Raw genomic sequence first — 15473 nt, forward strand, 5'->3', positions numbered from 1 at the left:
AACAGTTGTAAATATGTATTTTTTTTCAATGCTGTCCCTTACTTTGTTACCTTTCTTTCAGTGTTAAATGCTGATGTGAAAACACTGTGCTACCAATTGGTTTAAGGACAGTCGCAGCCACGTGTATTTGTGTTAAAACGTTAGCGTGGATATCTGACAGCTTTGCCTGTTTTATTCTAATGAAACCAAAAACACAAGCCAGTCGGTATATTAATAAAACACAGTCAAGTTGACAGTGAGCAGTCACTGCTGCATAAACAGGAACAAAGCACAGGATCCTCAATGAAATTTACTTTCCTGAATGCACACCCAATGTTCTTTCTTCAGGGAAACTCTACTTTAATCTACTGAAACCTGCGTATGAAAAGATAAAGCAAAATAGTTTTACAACTTGCACAATTGTAATTACTAAAATCTAATTAATTTGTTACCAGTTGTTATCCTTCTTATTTCAAAGCAGCTTTCATGCAGAGCATCCAGAGGGAGTATTCGTTCAGGCCTGAAATCAGAGGCTTGATCAAGGGAATTGCAAATGTTCCCAACATCTAACATGTATGTGCTTGTATGGTGCGAGGTACCCAGGGCACGAGTGGAAAACATCACACACAGCAAGGCTTCCAACCAGGAGGGGAGCTTTACAAAAAAAATTTAAATAAAATGGAAGCCAATTTTCATTAAACAGAGCTAATTTTCAGATCATGCTTGATAGGGTTTTTCTAATATTGTGAGAGAATTTTTTTGCTTTTTTTTTTTTTTGCTGAAAGTTTCATCGTAATGTATTTAGGTAATAACCTTCAATCTGCAGTATCTACATTTATAGACATTCCTGGTGAGAAAAGTCACATTTCAGCATACATTTTGTAGAAAAACAAATTTATGTTATTCATGTTATTTGTTGTCTATAAATCCTAGAAAATGTTAAGAGATAATTTACATTGCAAAATATTTTTTTTAAACCTGTTATAATTAAAAGCTGGATTTCGCTTGTTGTTTTTTCTAAGTGTGTGTGCATCCTCGTCCATATGCACAATCAAGAAATTTTGCAGAAACCACCACGCAGTTCCTTCCATATGTTTCAGTATCGCTTGCAGCTCAGTGGGAGTGTTAACATGTGCATCAGCACCAGAGTCATTTTCACACGAGAAAGTTCGAGAGAAACCTCTATTGGCACAAATGCAATGAACCCAGAACTGGTTTATTCCCACCAACCCCTCTCACGATGTTCTCACCATCTTTCAGTTTCACCAACGACCTCACCCCCTATTGCTGCCACCAGTATGGCCCCTAGTGAGTATGCCAGTCCAGCAGTGTGCAGTGTGTGTCTCTCTCCCCTGTCCCCTGTTGCCTGTTTTGGCCTCCACTGTTCTTCTCTGTCTGGTGTGGCCTGTAGGAGGGATCGCACTCCCTCTGTAGACTGCAATCAAAGCAGAAGAGAAAAAAAATGCAAAAATGAGTGGGGAAATTTACTCGCCTTGCTAATGGTCTTGAGTACCCTTAGATTTTGATTCTACTAACATTTGTCGAGACATAAAGGTTAACTGCCTGACTGTAGAGCTTTGTGTGACGTAATTAACACAATCTGTCCTTTCATAAGGATCCCAATCATAGTGCCGACTCTAAAGTATGATGTGATGACTTTGGATTACGGGTGGGATACATTCATTTTCCTCTGAAGTGTGACTTTGTATGAATGCTAATGTCAAAGCGAAATTCTCAGTAGATCTATGGTTGTAGAATTTTCAGCCTTTTTGTCAATGCTGTTTCATGAGAGTGGTGGAAATCACGATAATATATAAAGTCAGTTGATTGACAGCAAACTGCCAAACTTTGAGTAAAACCAGGTTTCTCTCACTATCGCCTTATCTCCTACTGGTGTCATGAATAAATGACATGAATAAATCGTTTCTATTCTTTTCATTTCCAGACATTAATCCTGCTTGCAGATAATACAAATATTCATATCTTGAATTAGCCAAGAACCACTCAACACTATTTTATCTCCTCAGCCCATAGATAAAGACCATATTAAACCTTATTCAACCTGCCAGTAGTAACACTTCCAATTATCATCCTGGGTTCTTTACTAATGGGCTTCACCACCAATCACTAATTCCTTTGGAAATTATCTTTTTTTTTCTTGGCTTATTTTCACATGTGAAATACCTTGAATATACTCCATCTGCAGCTTTGCACAACAAGAAGCTTTCTTCGTACATCTCGTACCTACCATGCCACATTTTGTCCCTGTGCAAACTGTGTGCTATTTGTTGGCTGAACGATTAGATGCCTCCCCCGTCGCTCGTCAGCACCAGAAATATGAGGCTGTTAAACCAATTAGTGTTCACGTATGTGTCCGTTCATTGACAGAGATGCTTTACAGTCATGTCGCCGCGCCCCACTGGACCGAGCGACAGAGCTCCTTGAGTCGCGTGCAGTTTTAACGCTGCAGGTTGGAGAGGCGTCTTCCTGCAATAAACAGGCAGCTCAGCATGATGTGCAGCCGCACTCCGCTCAAGCATCCAGATATTAAACTGCATGGAATGACAGCTGCTTCTGTTAACAGTCCGAGCCACACTGGCGAATTTGCTATCATGCACCTGGAGAAGTGGTATTCAAACCCAGTTTCAGAAGATAATGCAGCTGATTGTACGTGCTGCTTCCTCATAACTTTGTTGAACATGAAACAAAATTCCGCAAAGTAGCATGATATGTCGAGTCTGAATGTTGGGACTAACCTACATTAATATCAAAAAGAATGCTAATAAAGTATGCAGCAGCATCCTGACAAACCATCTGCATTTTGTCACATTCCACAGAAACGCTTTGTTTCTATAAAGTCGCATTTTTTTAGTCATCTCAGTGGTGCCGTCTTGTCCCGATATCCATTCAGGTCAGGCACAGCCCCAACCGGTGGTTTGAACTTTACACCAAGAGATTTGGCTTTTCCATGCAGACTCGCGTGTGTGTCTCCTGAACTACAGGAATGTGACTGACATGGATCAACAACACCTGCAAGCCCACGCTGCTGTTATGTCATTATTCTGAAAATCCTAACCCTAATCACACCTTTAATCAGCTAACTTGTCTCACCGCTTATTGCTCCTTCAATGTCTTTTGATGTGACAACGTGCCGCTCACAATCCCTTATATAATGGTCAGCAGAGTAATTTTGCTGTGTGCAGAGTTTATGCATAATTGATGCGTGGTGCATTTGCTACACTAGGACTGCATGTTTGTTACTCATAACAGGTCCCATCTTTGTACTCACTTGAAATAACAATAATTAAATAAAAGACATCAGATGTAGCCGTCTTTGTGTCATCCTCAGTGTTTTGATGTCTCCATGTTGTCCTTTCTGTCTTTAGCATCAATGTTGCAGCGTTTCCTCAATTTTCCTCACAATCCCCTTTGTTCCCACTGAAACAGCAGATTGTTGAAATCGTTTATTGTTGTTGTGCTTAATTGGCCTTTAAATGCATCCATGCTGTGAGAGCTCATCAAAGTCATTCAGATTCAGGAAATTTAAAAAAGAACACTTTCTGACTGGATGCATGAGGCCATTCAGTGTAAAGTTTTGGTTGTCATTTTTTTTTATATATGTATAATTTATCTTAAAACACTGAAGTTGCGGTTTTACGGTATTCACTTTACATGTTTTAACCAACCAGAACTGAGTCTCTAACTGCGTTATGTATTAATCTGTATAAGAATACCTGTCTATCGATTTGTGTATTTATTTTGGTTGTGCTGTTTTATTCATTTTGTCCCTAACATTCTTGTTTATGTTCATTATGTTGACATGTTTTTCATCATTTCAAAAATGTTTTGTATGTTTCCCATGTGCTCCCCCCTACTTCTCCCTGCACCCCCCCCCCCCCCCCCACCCTCTATATTTTCCTTTCAACCGATCATGTCTGTGCACATCATGTGACTTTGTCATGTGGCTCTTGCATGGTGCTGACGATGTCGTCTTCGCTGGCCAACAGAAGGTAAACCTCCTTTGCTTAGTTTCAGATCCTCAGATTAGCAATAACCCTTCACGGGACATTCCTTAAATTAAGATGTGTAGATGAGACATTGCAACATTTCCAGATTTAATTTCTCTCTTTTTTTCTCTCTCTCTCTCTCCTCACACAAGTCATTCCTAAAAGTCTTGATTTACTTTGCAGGAATGGAGAAATTTGTTCTGTCCCATGGCTGAGGGAAATGATTGAAGTTGGAAAAAGTTCACTCTTCTGTTACGTCTCCTTTCGGGAGTTCTGCTCTTGAACTTTTCATGAAGTTTGAAATGTCCTGGTCAAATTAGTCTTTGCCACCTTGAGAAAATAAACAAATTTCTCCATTTTTGTGCTGTAAACAAAGTAGTTAACAAGTAGTAGACATGGCTACATCAGTATTTTATAACCTTCATACATCTTAAAGCTTGTTTGTTTTTCCTTCTGTTGAACTCAGAACAAAGTAAAACAACTAGTTTCCCTTGAGTGCCTTGATGGTTGATACCTTACACCAAATTTGAGAACAATTTAATAAATAAGCACTGGGTTTACTTTCTTCCCAGATGTGGTTCACTGCTCTTCTTGAAGTGATTACATATGCTATTGTGTACCAGGTCATATGAGTACACATATAATTATTATAGAGAGCAAAACTATCTCCTCAGCTCATCTTTCAGGTCAGATTTAAATACATGTTGAATACATGTTAGCAGATGCAACATTTCCTACATCATGTATAACCTACGTGAGTCAAATTTCATATGAGGATTTCTCCACTTATTTTTCTGGAAAAAGGCATATGCGGAAATATCTGTCGGTTTTATTTTAGGCACAGAAAATTCAAATGATGCAACAGATGCCGCAGATTGAATTAAAAATGAACATCTGTGTTTTCTACTCCAACTTTGCATTTGTTTCCTTGGAAGCCGTTTTTGCAGAATATTGAGGGGATAGAGCAGACAGTCATGTCTGGTTAGAAATGTTTCAATTCTTTTACCCTCAGTCAAAAACCTTGATTGGAGGTTGTGAGTAACAAAGCATCTGCACGTTACTCGACCTCAGTAGATTTATCATTCATGTGATAGAGAATGTGTTATATTTTTAGCCCCTATGGAGGTGAATCCAGTGTTACAGTTAATAGATCAGTTACATTTACATTGGATAATTCAACACCTTTATATCAAACTAATTCAGCAAATTATTTCAGGTGCAAAAGGATTAATAGTTAAGTTGCAATGCAAATATTCATCTAATATTTGATTTCCTAACATTTATTTTTCAGTTTCATTCATATTGGCTTTAAATTGCCCAATTTTCCCCTCAGTTTGTTTTTTCCCCTCAGTTATATGTATAGGCTATTTGCCATTCTGTTAATTTTTTTTTTTTTTTTCAAACATCACAAAGTGCCACTGACTTGCAATCTGCATCGCGCCCACCCCTGAATGGGTTCACACACAAAGCAATTGTTTTTATTTCTTCTATTATTCTTTTCTCCTTTAAATAATCAACGTAGCTCGTACTGTTGCACTAATTGGACTCAACTTATTTCATTAATGCAGCATGCAAGCTTTTATTTTCCCTTTCTCGTTGCATCCTCATTCATCTCGGTCTGCTGTTTTCCAGTGAAAATATCAGTCCTTGCCTGCATGTGTCAATGTCTTTGGTGTCATGTCTCCTCGGTAGAATAGTTTATATAGACATGCAAAGTGTAAACATCTGTAAAGATCCCCTATTTCGGCTTTATGAGTGGAGATTAAGCTACGCTAAAAATAACAATTTCATTAACAAAGTTCCAAAAATCTCTCGTAAAAGTGAATCAACTGTAACCACATGAATGTGTTGTGAGGTGCTGTATTACGGGCATTGTTGTTTTTTTCCCTGCAACCTTTTGTTGCATTGATTCAAGCATCTTCACCACAAGCACCGACTCGTGTTTTGCAGCCAATGGAGGGGCTATATACCCCCCCCACACACACACATTCTCACACAACACCTCTCCAGCTGTGCAGTCGTTGAGTAAAAGCAGAACTAACCTTAATTAAGGAGTTTGTCTTCAGGGAAAGTAATGCATGCTGAGTCCAGCTAAATCTAGTTGGTTTCAATCAGCCTCCCACAATTACCTTATGGCTCATTTCTTCCACCTGGTAGAAGAATGTTTGTGGAGCCAGGGCCCCCACCAGCTGTCTAAGGTGTTGATTTCTAGACCACATTGACCCACATCATCACTTTCGGCCCAGATGTTGCCTTTGAACGCAAAGTTTGTATGAGATGCCCAGCTACTTGGAAACATGATCTTCGAATGGAAGCTCATTCTCCTCTACACAGGATGAATCATTTTTGTAAGCTTTATTTCTTACAACTATAGCCTAATTCTATAAACTAGTTCAAGAGCTTCAGATTATATACATCTGGACATCTCCACATGTTTTACAAAACATTACTGATCGTATTGGAAGGTTTTCTAACAAAAATTAATGGTTTCTGAAGCCCAAAGCATGCTTTTAATTAACTTTCTCTTCTTATCTCTCAATGTATGCTGGAAGAAGACGCAGCGTGCTCCCATAGCTTTGGGGCTACATGTTGAGCCACACCACCCACATGCCTGTTGGTGTGAGGCCATGGGTGGTGTTTCACATGTTCCCCAAGTCCGAATGTGTTGCAGCAGCTTAAAGTTTCCAGCCTGCACGGAGGCATTTTTCATCCTAACAGCTCTTTTTCTTCTGTTTGTTTTTTGTTTTTTGTCTCAGAATAATAATGTACCTAACCCAGAATGCTGCCTGTGGATAACAATGTAGCGAAACCTGCCTGCCTCTATCTTACTGCTGCTGTTACTAACTAATACTGTCTGGTTCATTTTCAGCTTCTGTCATGCTCACTCCGGTCGGGTAGAATGCAGTTTTCAGGCAGTGTGCTCAGTTGATTATTCACTGTGAGGAGAAAAAAAAAAAGTGCCTTCATAGATACTCACATCAATGACCACTCCATCCACTAACACTGGTGTTTGAAATGTTAAATCCTGGAATTATTTTGTGACTTTTTGATCATTTGGAGTACATGCAAAGTATTTTATTAACCTGTTTAATCACTTTTTTCCCCCCATTTAAAGCATGAACTCAGACCTGTAATGTTATGCCAACAGTGTTTTCTGCTATTTGTGGGCCTGTTGTTGTCACATTGTTAGCAAAAGGCCACGCAATGTAACACCAGGCGCCAGTGGACTTAGTAACACAATGATGAGGCTAAGTGTGTGTAACCAATATGTACATAATTGATGAGATTTGGTTATTAGTCTCCACCCTTTCAGCCCTCACACAGGCATGAGAGTACAAGCTAGTGACACACACAAACACACACACACACACACAGAAAACACATTGACCTTCTTTCCCTCAAGACTATGTAAATGTTATTAAAAGTAATAGAGTAACATGTCCAATCAAGGGCTACAGGCTCATTATCCGGCGACCCAGCAGTCATTACTCAGGAGGACAGAGCAGATAATGAGAAGCCTCAAGGAGAACAACACCTTCTTGGGCAGCTTGCTCCTCTCTGTTCCTTAAAGGGATAATCCACCTTAAATCTAATTTGATCGTCAGATACTCTGAATTTTACATGTGTTTATATTCAACTGGTCAAACATCATTGAACACAGAAGTACACTGAATACATTGTGGCTTCCATCAAAGACTTTACTTTAAACTGTAAATGTGATTATTGTAAGGTTGATGTAATGTTTAAACAGACAATTGAACACATACTTAAACATAAACTTTAATAACTGTAACTATTCCAAAAATTCCAATTATACCCAAAGATCAGCTCTAATATTAAACTGTGTATTGCTTTGCGGTTCAAAACCAACACGTATACTTCATTGAAATTCTGCTAAATACAACTCTACAACTCCTGAGCTGCATTTAGAAATATTTATTTGCATGTTTGACAATTGGAGATTCAAATTATAATTCCCACAAACTTAATAAGTGTCCTATAAAAAAGAAAAAAGAGAGAGTTCTGTTGCGTGCATCGTGTGCACTAATTGTTTGTAAATTTCTTATGAACCCTTTATGGAGCAATTTACAGTAAATTACATTTGAAAAGGGTTTCATCTTGAATTTAACATTATTTAACAAACATACCATTATTTTATATATTGTTTCCATAGAAATTAAAGTATGGTTTTGCTTAATTTTGAGGAAGATTATTAGTTGTATGGACTTCCTATATATCTATGAAGCTGTTAAAACTAATACTGTTAATTTTATATTAATGACATTCTTTTAGGGCATCTTTATTAGTTTTGTCAACTCTAAATGGGAAATGTCTACACAGTATAATTGTCAGAATTTAACTTGTTTAGGTTATTTGGGGCTTTCGCTTGAGATTCAGCTTTAAAAAAAAAAAATCATAGTTAACAGTTTCATAATTTGGGGCAAATTACTGTTTGGTTTAGTAGTTCATGAATGAAAGAAACAAACAGTGACTGCAGTGAGGAAATAAGAAACAAACAAATGTGAAAGTCAGCCTCTTGGCAGCCCATTCATCAACTCCAACCTTTCAGTGCTGGGATTATGGCAATGTCAAACTATTTCTTGATTACCTTCAGGAATCATAACCTTCACACTCAAGTAGGATTGATGATAATGAAGGGTTTGAAAGAAAGGCAGCTACTTGTGGAAATTCTTTTTTTTTTTCTTTTCTATTTCCATAGTTCCAAATCTCAATATTTCCAAAGAAACTTGTCAAACTTCTTGTTAGCCTGTAGCCACCACTTTGGTGCTTTAATGCTAATAATCATGAGACAAATCGAGTAGTAAATTGAAAAATGAAGTATAAACTGTGAGTTGCTGAATATTGACACCTAATTCATTGATCTGGACCGAGTAGACACTGACTGAGGATTAGATGATATCATAAACTAACATAAATCTAATTAAAAATATAAATTAATCTTTGTTTGGAGCTGTTTGGGCCTGCTGTGTAAGCATTAGATTAAAGCTTTCTGAATTACATTACACCAACAAAGGACAGCCTTGTAATTAACGCTACATCTACAGCGACAGCTCCCTCTGACTGCCTGGTCAACAATCAATTTAACATTTAGCTTCAGTTTGACCTTCACAAACACACTTGAACACAGCAGGTACAGTCAAAGCACTTCAATGAACTTGTGTGTTTTTTTGTTGTTTTTTTCCTCAACTCAATGTACTTCTTTGGTCTGTCCTGTATAGGGGAACCCAGTGCTCCCAAACTAGAGTTCAAGGCCCAAAATGGGGGCAACTCTTTTAAGGTCAACTGGATCAAGCAGGACGATGGTGGTTCCCCCATTATGCATTACCTGGTCAGATACAAGGCTGTGAGTATACTGGGCAAGGAGGTAACTTTTTACCACTTTGCTTATTTCTATAATCACTTTGAAGTTTTACTAACTTTGTACAGACCTGGAAAAAATCTAGAATTGGAAATTACTGCAGAACACCCTAACATATACAATCTCCAATAGAATTTGCACTTTTTAATTGTTCCTATATTTTTGTACTTTTTTGCCAGCGAGATTATGACAATAATCTCTTTTCTTTCTTATTTAAAACTATATTAGCTGACCAAATCGGCCCCTTTTTTTCCTTCCGCCAATTTATCAGTTTTTGCTGTAGAGTGAGGGTTCGATTGACAAACCAGCAAGCCATAATCTTTAATTGGCTTCCCACCAGCAGATACTGACAACTGTGTTTTGTTAAACAACAAGCGAGGAGGAACTGAGGGACTGGAGCCCATTTCATCGGGAGAGAGCTTTTTTTTTTCCTCCTTTGTGACGGCCAGTCTCAATCAGTGGGCTATTTTTGACTGAATGTAAAAGCATTACCTACTTCCAGCTGCTCCAGTTTAGACAGAACTGGTTGGATTTTTGACTCAAACTGTCAAACAAATGGAATGAAAACGGGTTCTCAGGGGCATATGCACTACTATTCTTGTTTTATGGTTGCTCTTATTATATTGATATATATAAATAGCATTAGGATTTTGCTCAGAACCAAAAAATGTAGGATGTATGTACAGTTATAAAAGAACAACGCATGCAGAATAAGCATTTTTAAGGAGCGGTGATTAAATAGCCTTGAATGTTCATCTATGGTGTGTCTGTATGGGAGAGTCGCTCAAAGCTCTCGAGCTTGCTTTAAGGTTTTCCCTGTCTCCTTTTCCTAGAAGCGTGTCTCTGACTGGAAACCAGAGATCCGCCTTCCCAGCGGCAGTGAGTATGTACTGCTGAGCAGCCTGGACTGGAATACAGAGTATGAGGTTCTTGTGGTGGCAGAGAATCAGCAGGGCAAATCTAAGCCTGGCATACTCGCCTTCAAAACAGCTATACAGCCCACCACCATCCCAGGTACTATTTTCATCATCCCACCCCAAACATTTACACACACACACACACTCCTCAGCCACAGAGCATGTAGGCTTCCACCGTGACCAGAAAAGGCTCCATTTTTCGGATTCTCGACTTTTTCTAGCTTCTTACTTTAAAGCCTGCCGGCTGTGGGGTCTGACATGAATCATCTCTCTCTGCTATTGGAAAGGTGTGCCTTTTTTTTTTTTTTTTTTTTAACGGTTAGTGACATTGTGAAAATGTGTGATGCAATTGTCACCGAGGTGTAAATCAAGAGCTGTATCATCTTTCTGGATGTGTCTAATATGTGGCCTTGAAAAAAGTAACAAGAAGTTGCACTAGCGCGCTCAGAAATTGACATGAGCACAAACCATGAAATGAATTTGATATGTTCAGCAATGGGAAGGACACAGGTGTTACACCAGCATGACCTGGATGGGACATTTTATGAAATGAAGAGGAAGTATTGGCTACAATTAGTGAAGCATCTCTTTGTTTGAGATTGGACAGTAATTATTACAGATGGAATATGACAGTTTGAAATTCTTCTACAAAAGTTGCTTTGCAGTATTGAAAACAAAAGTAGGATTTTCTTTAATTTGATCTTTGTCAGAAGACTTAAGGCCATTACAGCGTGTGCGGTTTTGGCCGTCTCAACGGAAAGTTAAGCAATCATGGTGACATTTCTGCGACCACAGTTAGCCTGAGATAATTTTCCAAAAGAGACAAAAAAAATGTTACGACCAGTGTTCCAGACACCACTGCTGTACCAAAACATTACTTTCCAGGTTTAAATGCAGTTGAAATGCTGGACCATATCCATATTCTCCATCTATTTCCATGACAAAGTTGTTCAATTCAGCTTTATTTACAGAGCACCATTTACAATAGTGCCATATCAATGATAGGACAGAGGCAAAGCAACCAACAAACGAGCCAGTATCAGACATGAAGCTGATGGACATGCTCCTTGCTGGTGATAGGATGCACAGATCAGGTAACAGTAACATGAATTTATAAAGAAGAATAGGAGAAGAGAAGCCCAGTGCATTGAGAAGGTCTTCTCGCAGTATAAACCTATAGCAGCTCAACTGAAAAATGGTCCAGGATGATGTGAGCCAGCTTTAACTTTAAGTTTAATGGAAATTAATATTTTAAAGGCTAATCTTAAAAGTAGATACAGCATAAAATAAATGATAATAGAAACTGGTCTGACGGCTGAAAGCTCAGTCTCCCTTTTAGATTTAAGGCTGGTCAAGAGAAAGTACGACAGGAAAAGCTGGACCATGTGACATACTTTACTTCACTACATCTGCTGCACCAAGAGCAGCATGCTGCTACCCAAACGACGCTTACCTTCACATATTTATCTTGTAAATGCACTCGTGGTATAAGTATATAACATATAGTTTTTAATTTTGCATATTGAGGGCCATGTCGCAGTAGTCACCTCACGCCAGTGAATTCAGCCATTATACAGTGAAACCTGTGGTCATATCCTCGTTGCACACTGCAGAAGGGTAATAGACTGAGACGGCTAAAATCGCAGTCTGTCAGAGCCTTGAAGCAACTGAAAGTTGAGTCTTCTGAACTTCCTTTTTTATTGTACCCCTGGCCTTTACTCACTTTATTATTTCCTCAATTTTGCTCCATTCCAGTTATGTGTTCTCCGCCTAATCCCATCCTCTTGGAAAATACATTTCTCTGTTTCTTCATGCACTGAGCACCTTATTTGCATTTTAAAACATTGTGCTCACTTCACAAAATTTCAGAACCCAGGCTGCACTAGATCAACAATAACTCATGAATCCATACGACGAGCAGAGGCACAGTCACTGTCTCCCTCTTTTCCTTGACGCTCTGTCGGTAAAGATAAGAGGGAGGGGGGGGGGGGAGTCCCAGCATGGTTTTCAGCTCTCCCGATTCTTTGCAAGGTGACTATTACTGCTCAAGTTCAGTGAGCAATAAAGTAAGAGCAGACATCAGTCAGACCCAGAGCATGTTATCCATTTATTCCTGAATGTTTCTCCACACAGGTGGTCACGGTCAGCCTTTGCTCTGTTGCTGCGTTGTGTGTAAAGTGCACTTTTTAACTTGGGCTGCCTCCCCATCCCGCTATACCCGAGCTACCTAACAAGCCAGAGTGCTTTCATATCCAAATGTCTTTTCATATCCTGGAAAAATATGCCGATTTCTTTTGCTGTCGTCTAATCTTGCTCACCATCCTCACTTCTAATTTCAGCACGTTCTCGCCTGTTGTGTTGTTGCTTTTTACAGATGAGTTAGTTGTCATCCTTCACTGGCGTCTTACCAGTGTACGCTGAGAACTGTGTTTGATTTAGTATCGAGACAAACGAACCGCCGGCAGATCCAACGCCAGTGCCGCTGCAGCTTTTCCTAAGTTTGTTGTTGTTTTTTTTGTTTTGTAAAAGGAAGGCATTTTCTTAAAAAATAGTGATTCTTATTGTGCCTGCACATATCAGTGTAGTTGAGTTTCTGCAATGCAGAACAGATAACATACCTAAAAAGTGTAGAAAATAAACAAGACTTGTATCATAAAATATTTAAAGGCTTATATGCCTCAATTTTATATAATTTAAATGCTTAACAATAGAGCACAAGTCATTTCCCACTTTTACTTATTATTTCTGTGTCTGTTAATTTTCTGAATATTCCACTACTTCATTGCTTTATTCAACACATGCATTTTTTTCCCCACTTGCCTTGGTTTAGTGGGTCTCATAGTTCAGGCTCATTGACTGGCCTGAATACATAGTGTGTGGCCTAGTTAGGTGGGGATGCAGTTTTTGCATGGTACCACTTCCAGCTGTATTTATTTATTTATTTATTTATTTTAATTTATTTAAAAAAAAATAAAATAAATTTTTTTATTGCTGTTCTTTACTAGATAATCCAAAAAAGGCCATCACTGCCAGTGCATGGCACATGAAGAAACTGGCTTCTTTTTTTTTCTCCCCTCTTTAATTCATGCGCATTCTGGGCAACAGCAGCATAGCACTGGGAGGTTTGGATCACTTATAATTCTGACAGAGCAGAAGTTCACTTGGGCTTCACCCAAGTCAGTCCCCCTTTAATTCTGGTAATTACTTTTTTTTTTTTATTGTTGTTGTTATTTTGAAATATTTTAGTATTACTTCCAAATTGCTGCTGTTGTTTTTTTTCCCCTCCTTCAATGCAAGGCTCATGGGAAATAGCTTAGGTTTATTTTTAGCAGCAACATCTGCATTTGATTTCACGTTCAGTCCCACAGCTGTTCTTGGTAATGCTCACTCATAGCAGCTGCTTCTCTAGTGAATATACTGTATACTGGCTCTATATGCCCAATTGATTCTGCAGCTCGATGCATTGTGAATGCAGTATTGACGCAAGGTTGAGTTTCAATCTGTCGAAATTTCTCTTCTGTTTTGTGTCTCAAACTCATGCTGGGAAAGCAGCCGTGCACACGAAATATATTTTCAGCCCGGTAATTTGAATGCCTTTCCGTAGCTTGAAGAGTTTCCAAACTACATCTCTGCATTAGGTTGTCTCCTCTTTGCATAAACATATTTATTGGATCTGCTGCAACAAAAACAATATTTCCACAGGTAAGGGAGGCAGAGGACAGTCGTAACTCTTCCAATTTCTCGGGAACAAGTTGGACTTCACCTGATCCACTCTGACCAGGTCATAAACTAGCATATTAGTGCAGACGCTGTGTATATTCTGTGTCTCTCTATATATATATTATACTTATTTAACAGTTAGCAACGTGATTAAATAGCATTGCCTTGTGGTCTGCCCGCCAACATTTTATGTTTCTTCTGTTAATTAACTGAATGAAACAAACAAGCTCATACCCATTAGCTTGCCGAAGCTCATCTTCTCCGGGTTTATTCCAGTAAAATGTTTGCCTCAACTGCTGCAATGAGTTCTAAATGTTATGTGACCAGAGTGTCCATTTCAGCTATCCAAGTTGCAATTACTGATAGCACCAATTTCTATGCAAGAGCAACCCCCCCCCCATTAAAAAAGTAAAGTCATCAATCAGTGGGTAGAGTGGAATATCCCTCCAAGCCCTCCTTATAACTCTTGTAACCTGCAATCTCCCCTTAAATCACACTATTGGATCACAAACATTTCACTCCTTATATTTGAGACTAAGCAATTAATTATCTGTTTGTGATGCTCTGATAATAGCATTTAATTTGTATTACATTTAGACAGAATTATCATAAGAGGTCTAAGATACTGACAGAAAAATAGTCACGGCTGTCCTGGTCTTCCCTATACAAGAGTGGTAATTTCATGATAAATCAAATGTAGACAAAATCCTCCAATAGCTGCAGAGAAAAACAAAAAATAGTTCATATCCAAATCTCCCCAGCTCAGGTTGACATTTTAAAATAAACAACTAATAACTTCCGAGGTTTTGTAACATAAGGTCATCCATTCATTCATGTCATAGACTTTACTGTCCATAACCAGCTTCTGATTTTGGATGAGTGTTTTTTTTTTTTTTTCGCATGGGCCATTCTCCCTTCCCCTGCCATGACCAGTGGTGTAATGGTGTAATCTTAGAAGAAGTGGCTTCATTGTGACTTTCCTCCACCCTTTTCTACTTGTGTGCACATTCACAGTAAACGGCTCTCTGCAGAAGCATTTTTATTTGTAGACATCTCAGCACCCGCACCACTGAAGAATCGTGGGAATATAACAGTCTGTCAACGTAATGGTTCCCTTTTTTGTTTAGCCACAAAATAGCTGCCGCATTTGTCGCGCTTCTGTGTTTGACTTGTTGCTCCTTTGTCGGAGCCGCGACACATGCATCTTTCAGGAGATTACTCGCTTTCTTGTCCCAGTAAAAAAACAAAAAAAGGCCTTCATATTCCCCCAAACTGCAAAATCAAATATGTTTTGAAGGAAACATAATGCAGTCCAGATTACAGCTTGATCTGCATAATGAGTTGAACACTTTCTAAGGATGCATCCGCAAAGCTGCAAGATGTAAATCGTTTGAAATGCGCCTAATTTATGAACAGTCGCTTGTGTTAGATGAGCAAAGCAAGCCAAAGGAAGTTGCTGATTGGACAGTC

General features: G+C 38.8%; 1 protein-coding gene across 1 annotated transcript in view; it reads left to right on the forward strand.

The window, feature by feature from the left end:
• ncam1a (neural cell adhesion molecule 1a) overlaps positions 1-15473 on the forward strand; it is a 286659-nt gene that overhangs the window by 250194 nt on the left and 20992 nt on the right. The window contains exons 14-15 of the mRNA XM_080508922.1: positions 9227-9351; positions 10200-10380. Coding sequence (XP_080365048.1) covers positions 9227-9351; positions 10200-10380 — 306 coding nt within the window. The remainder of the gene's footprint in view (positions 1-9226; positions 9352-10199; positions 10381-15473) is intronic.

The sequence above is a fragment of the Blennius ocellaris genome (assembly GCF_963422515.1).
Source record: "Blennius ocellaris genome assembly, chromosome: 14".
NCBI lineage: Eukaryota > Metazoa > Chordata > Actinopteri > Blenniiformes > Blenniidae > Blennius > Blennius ocellaris.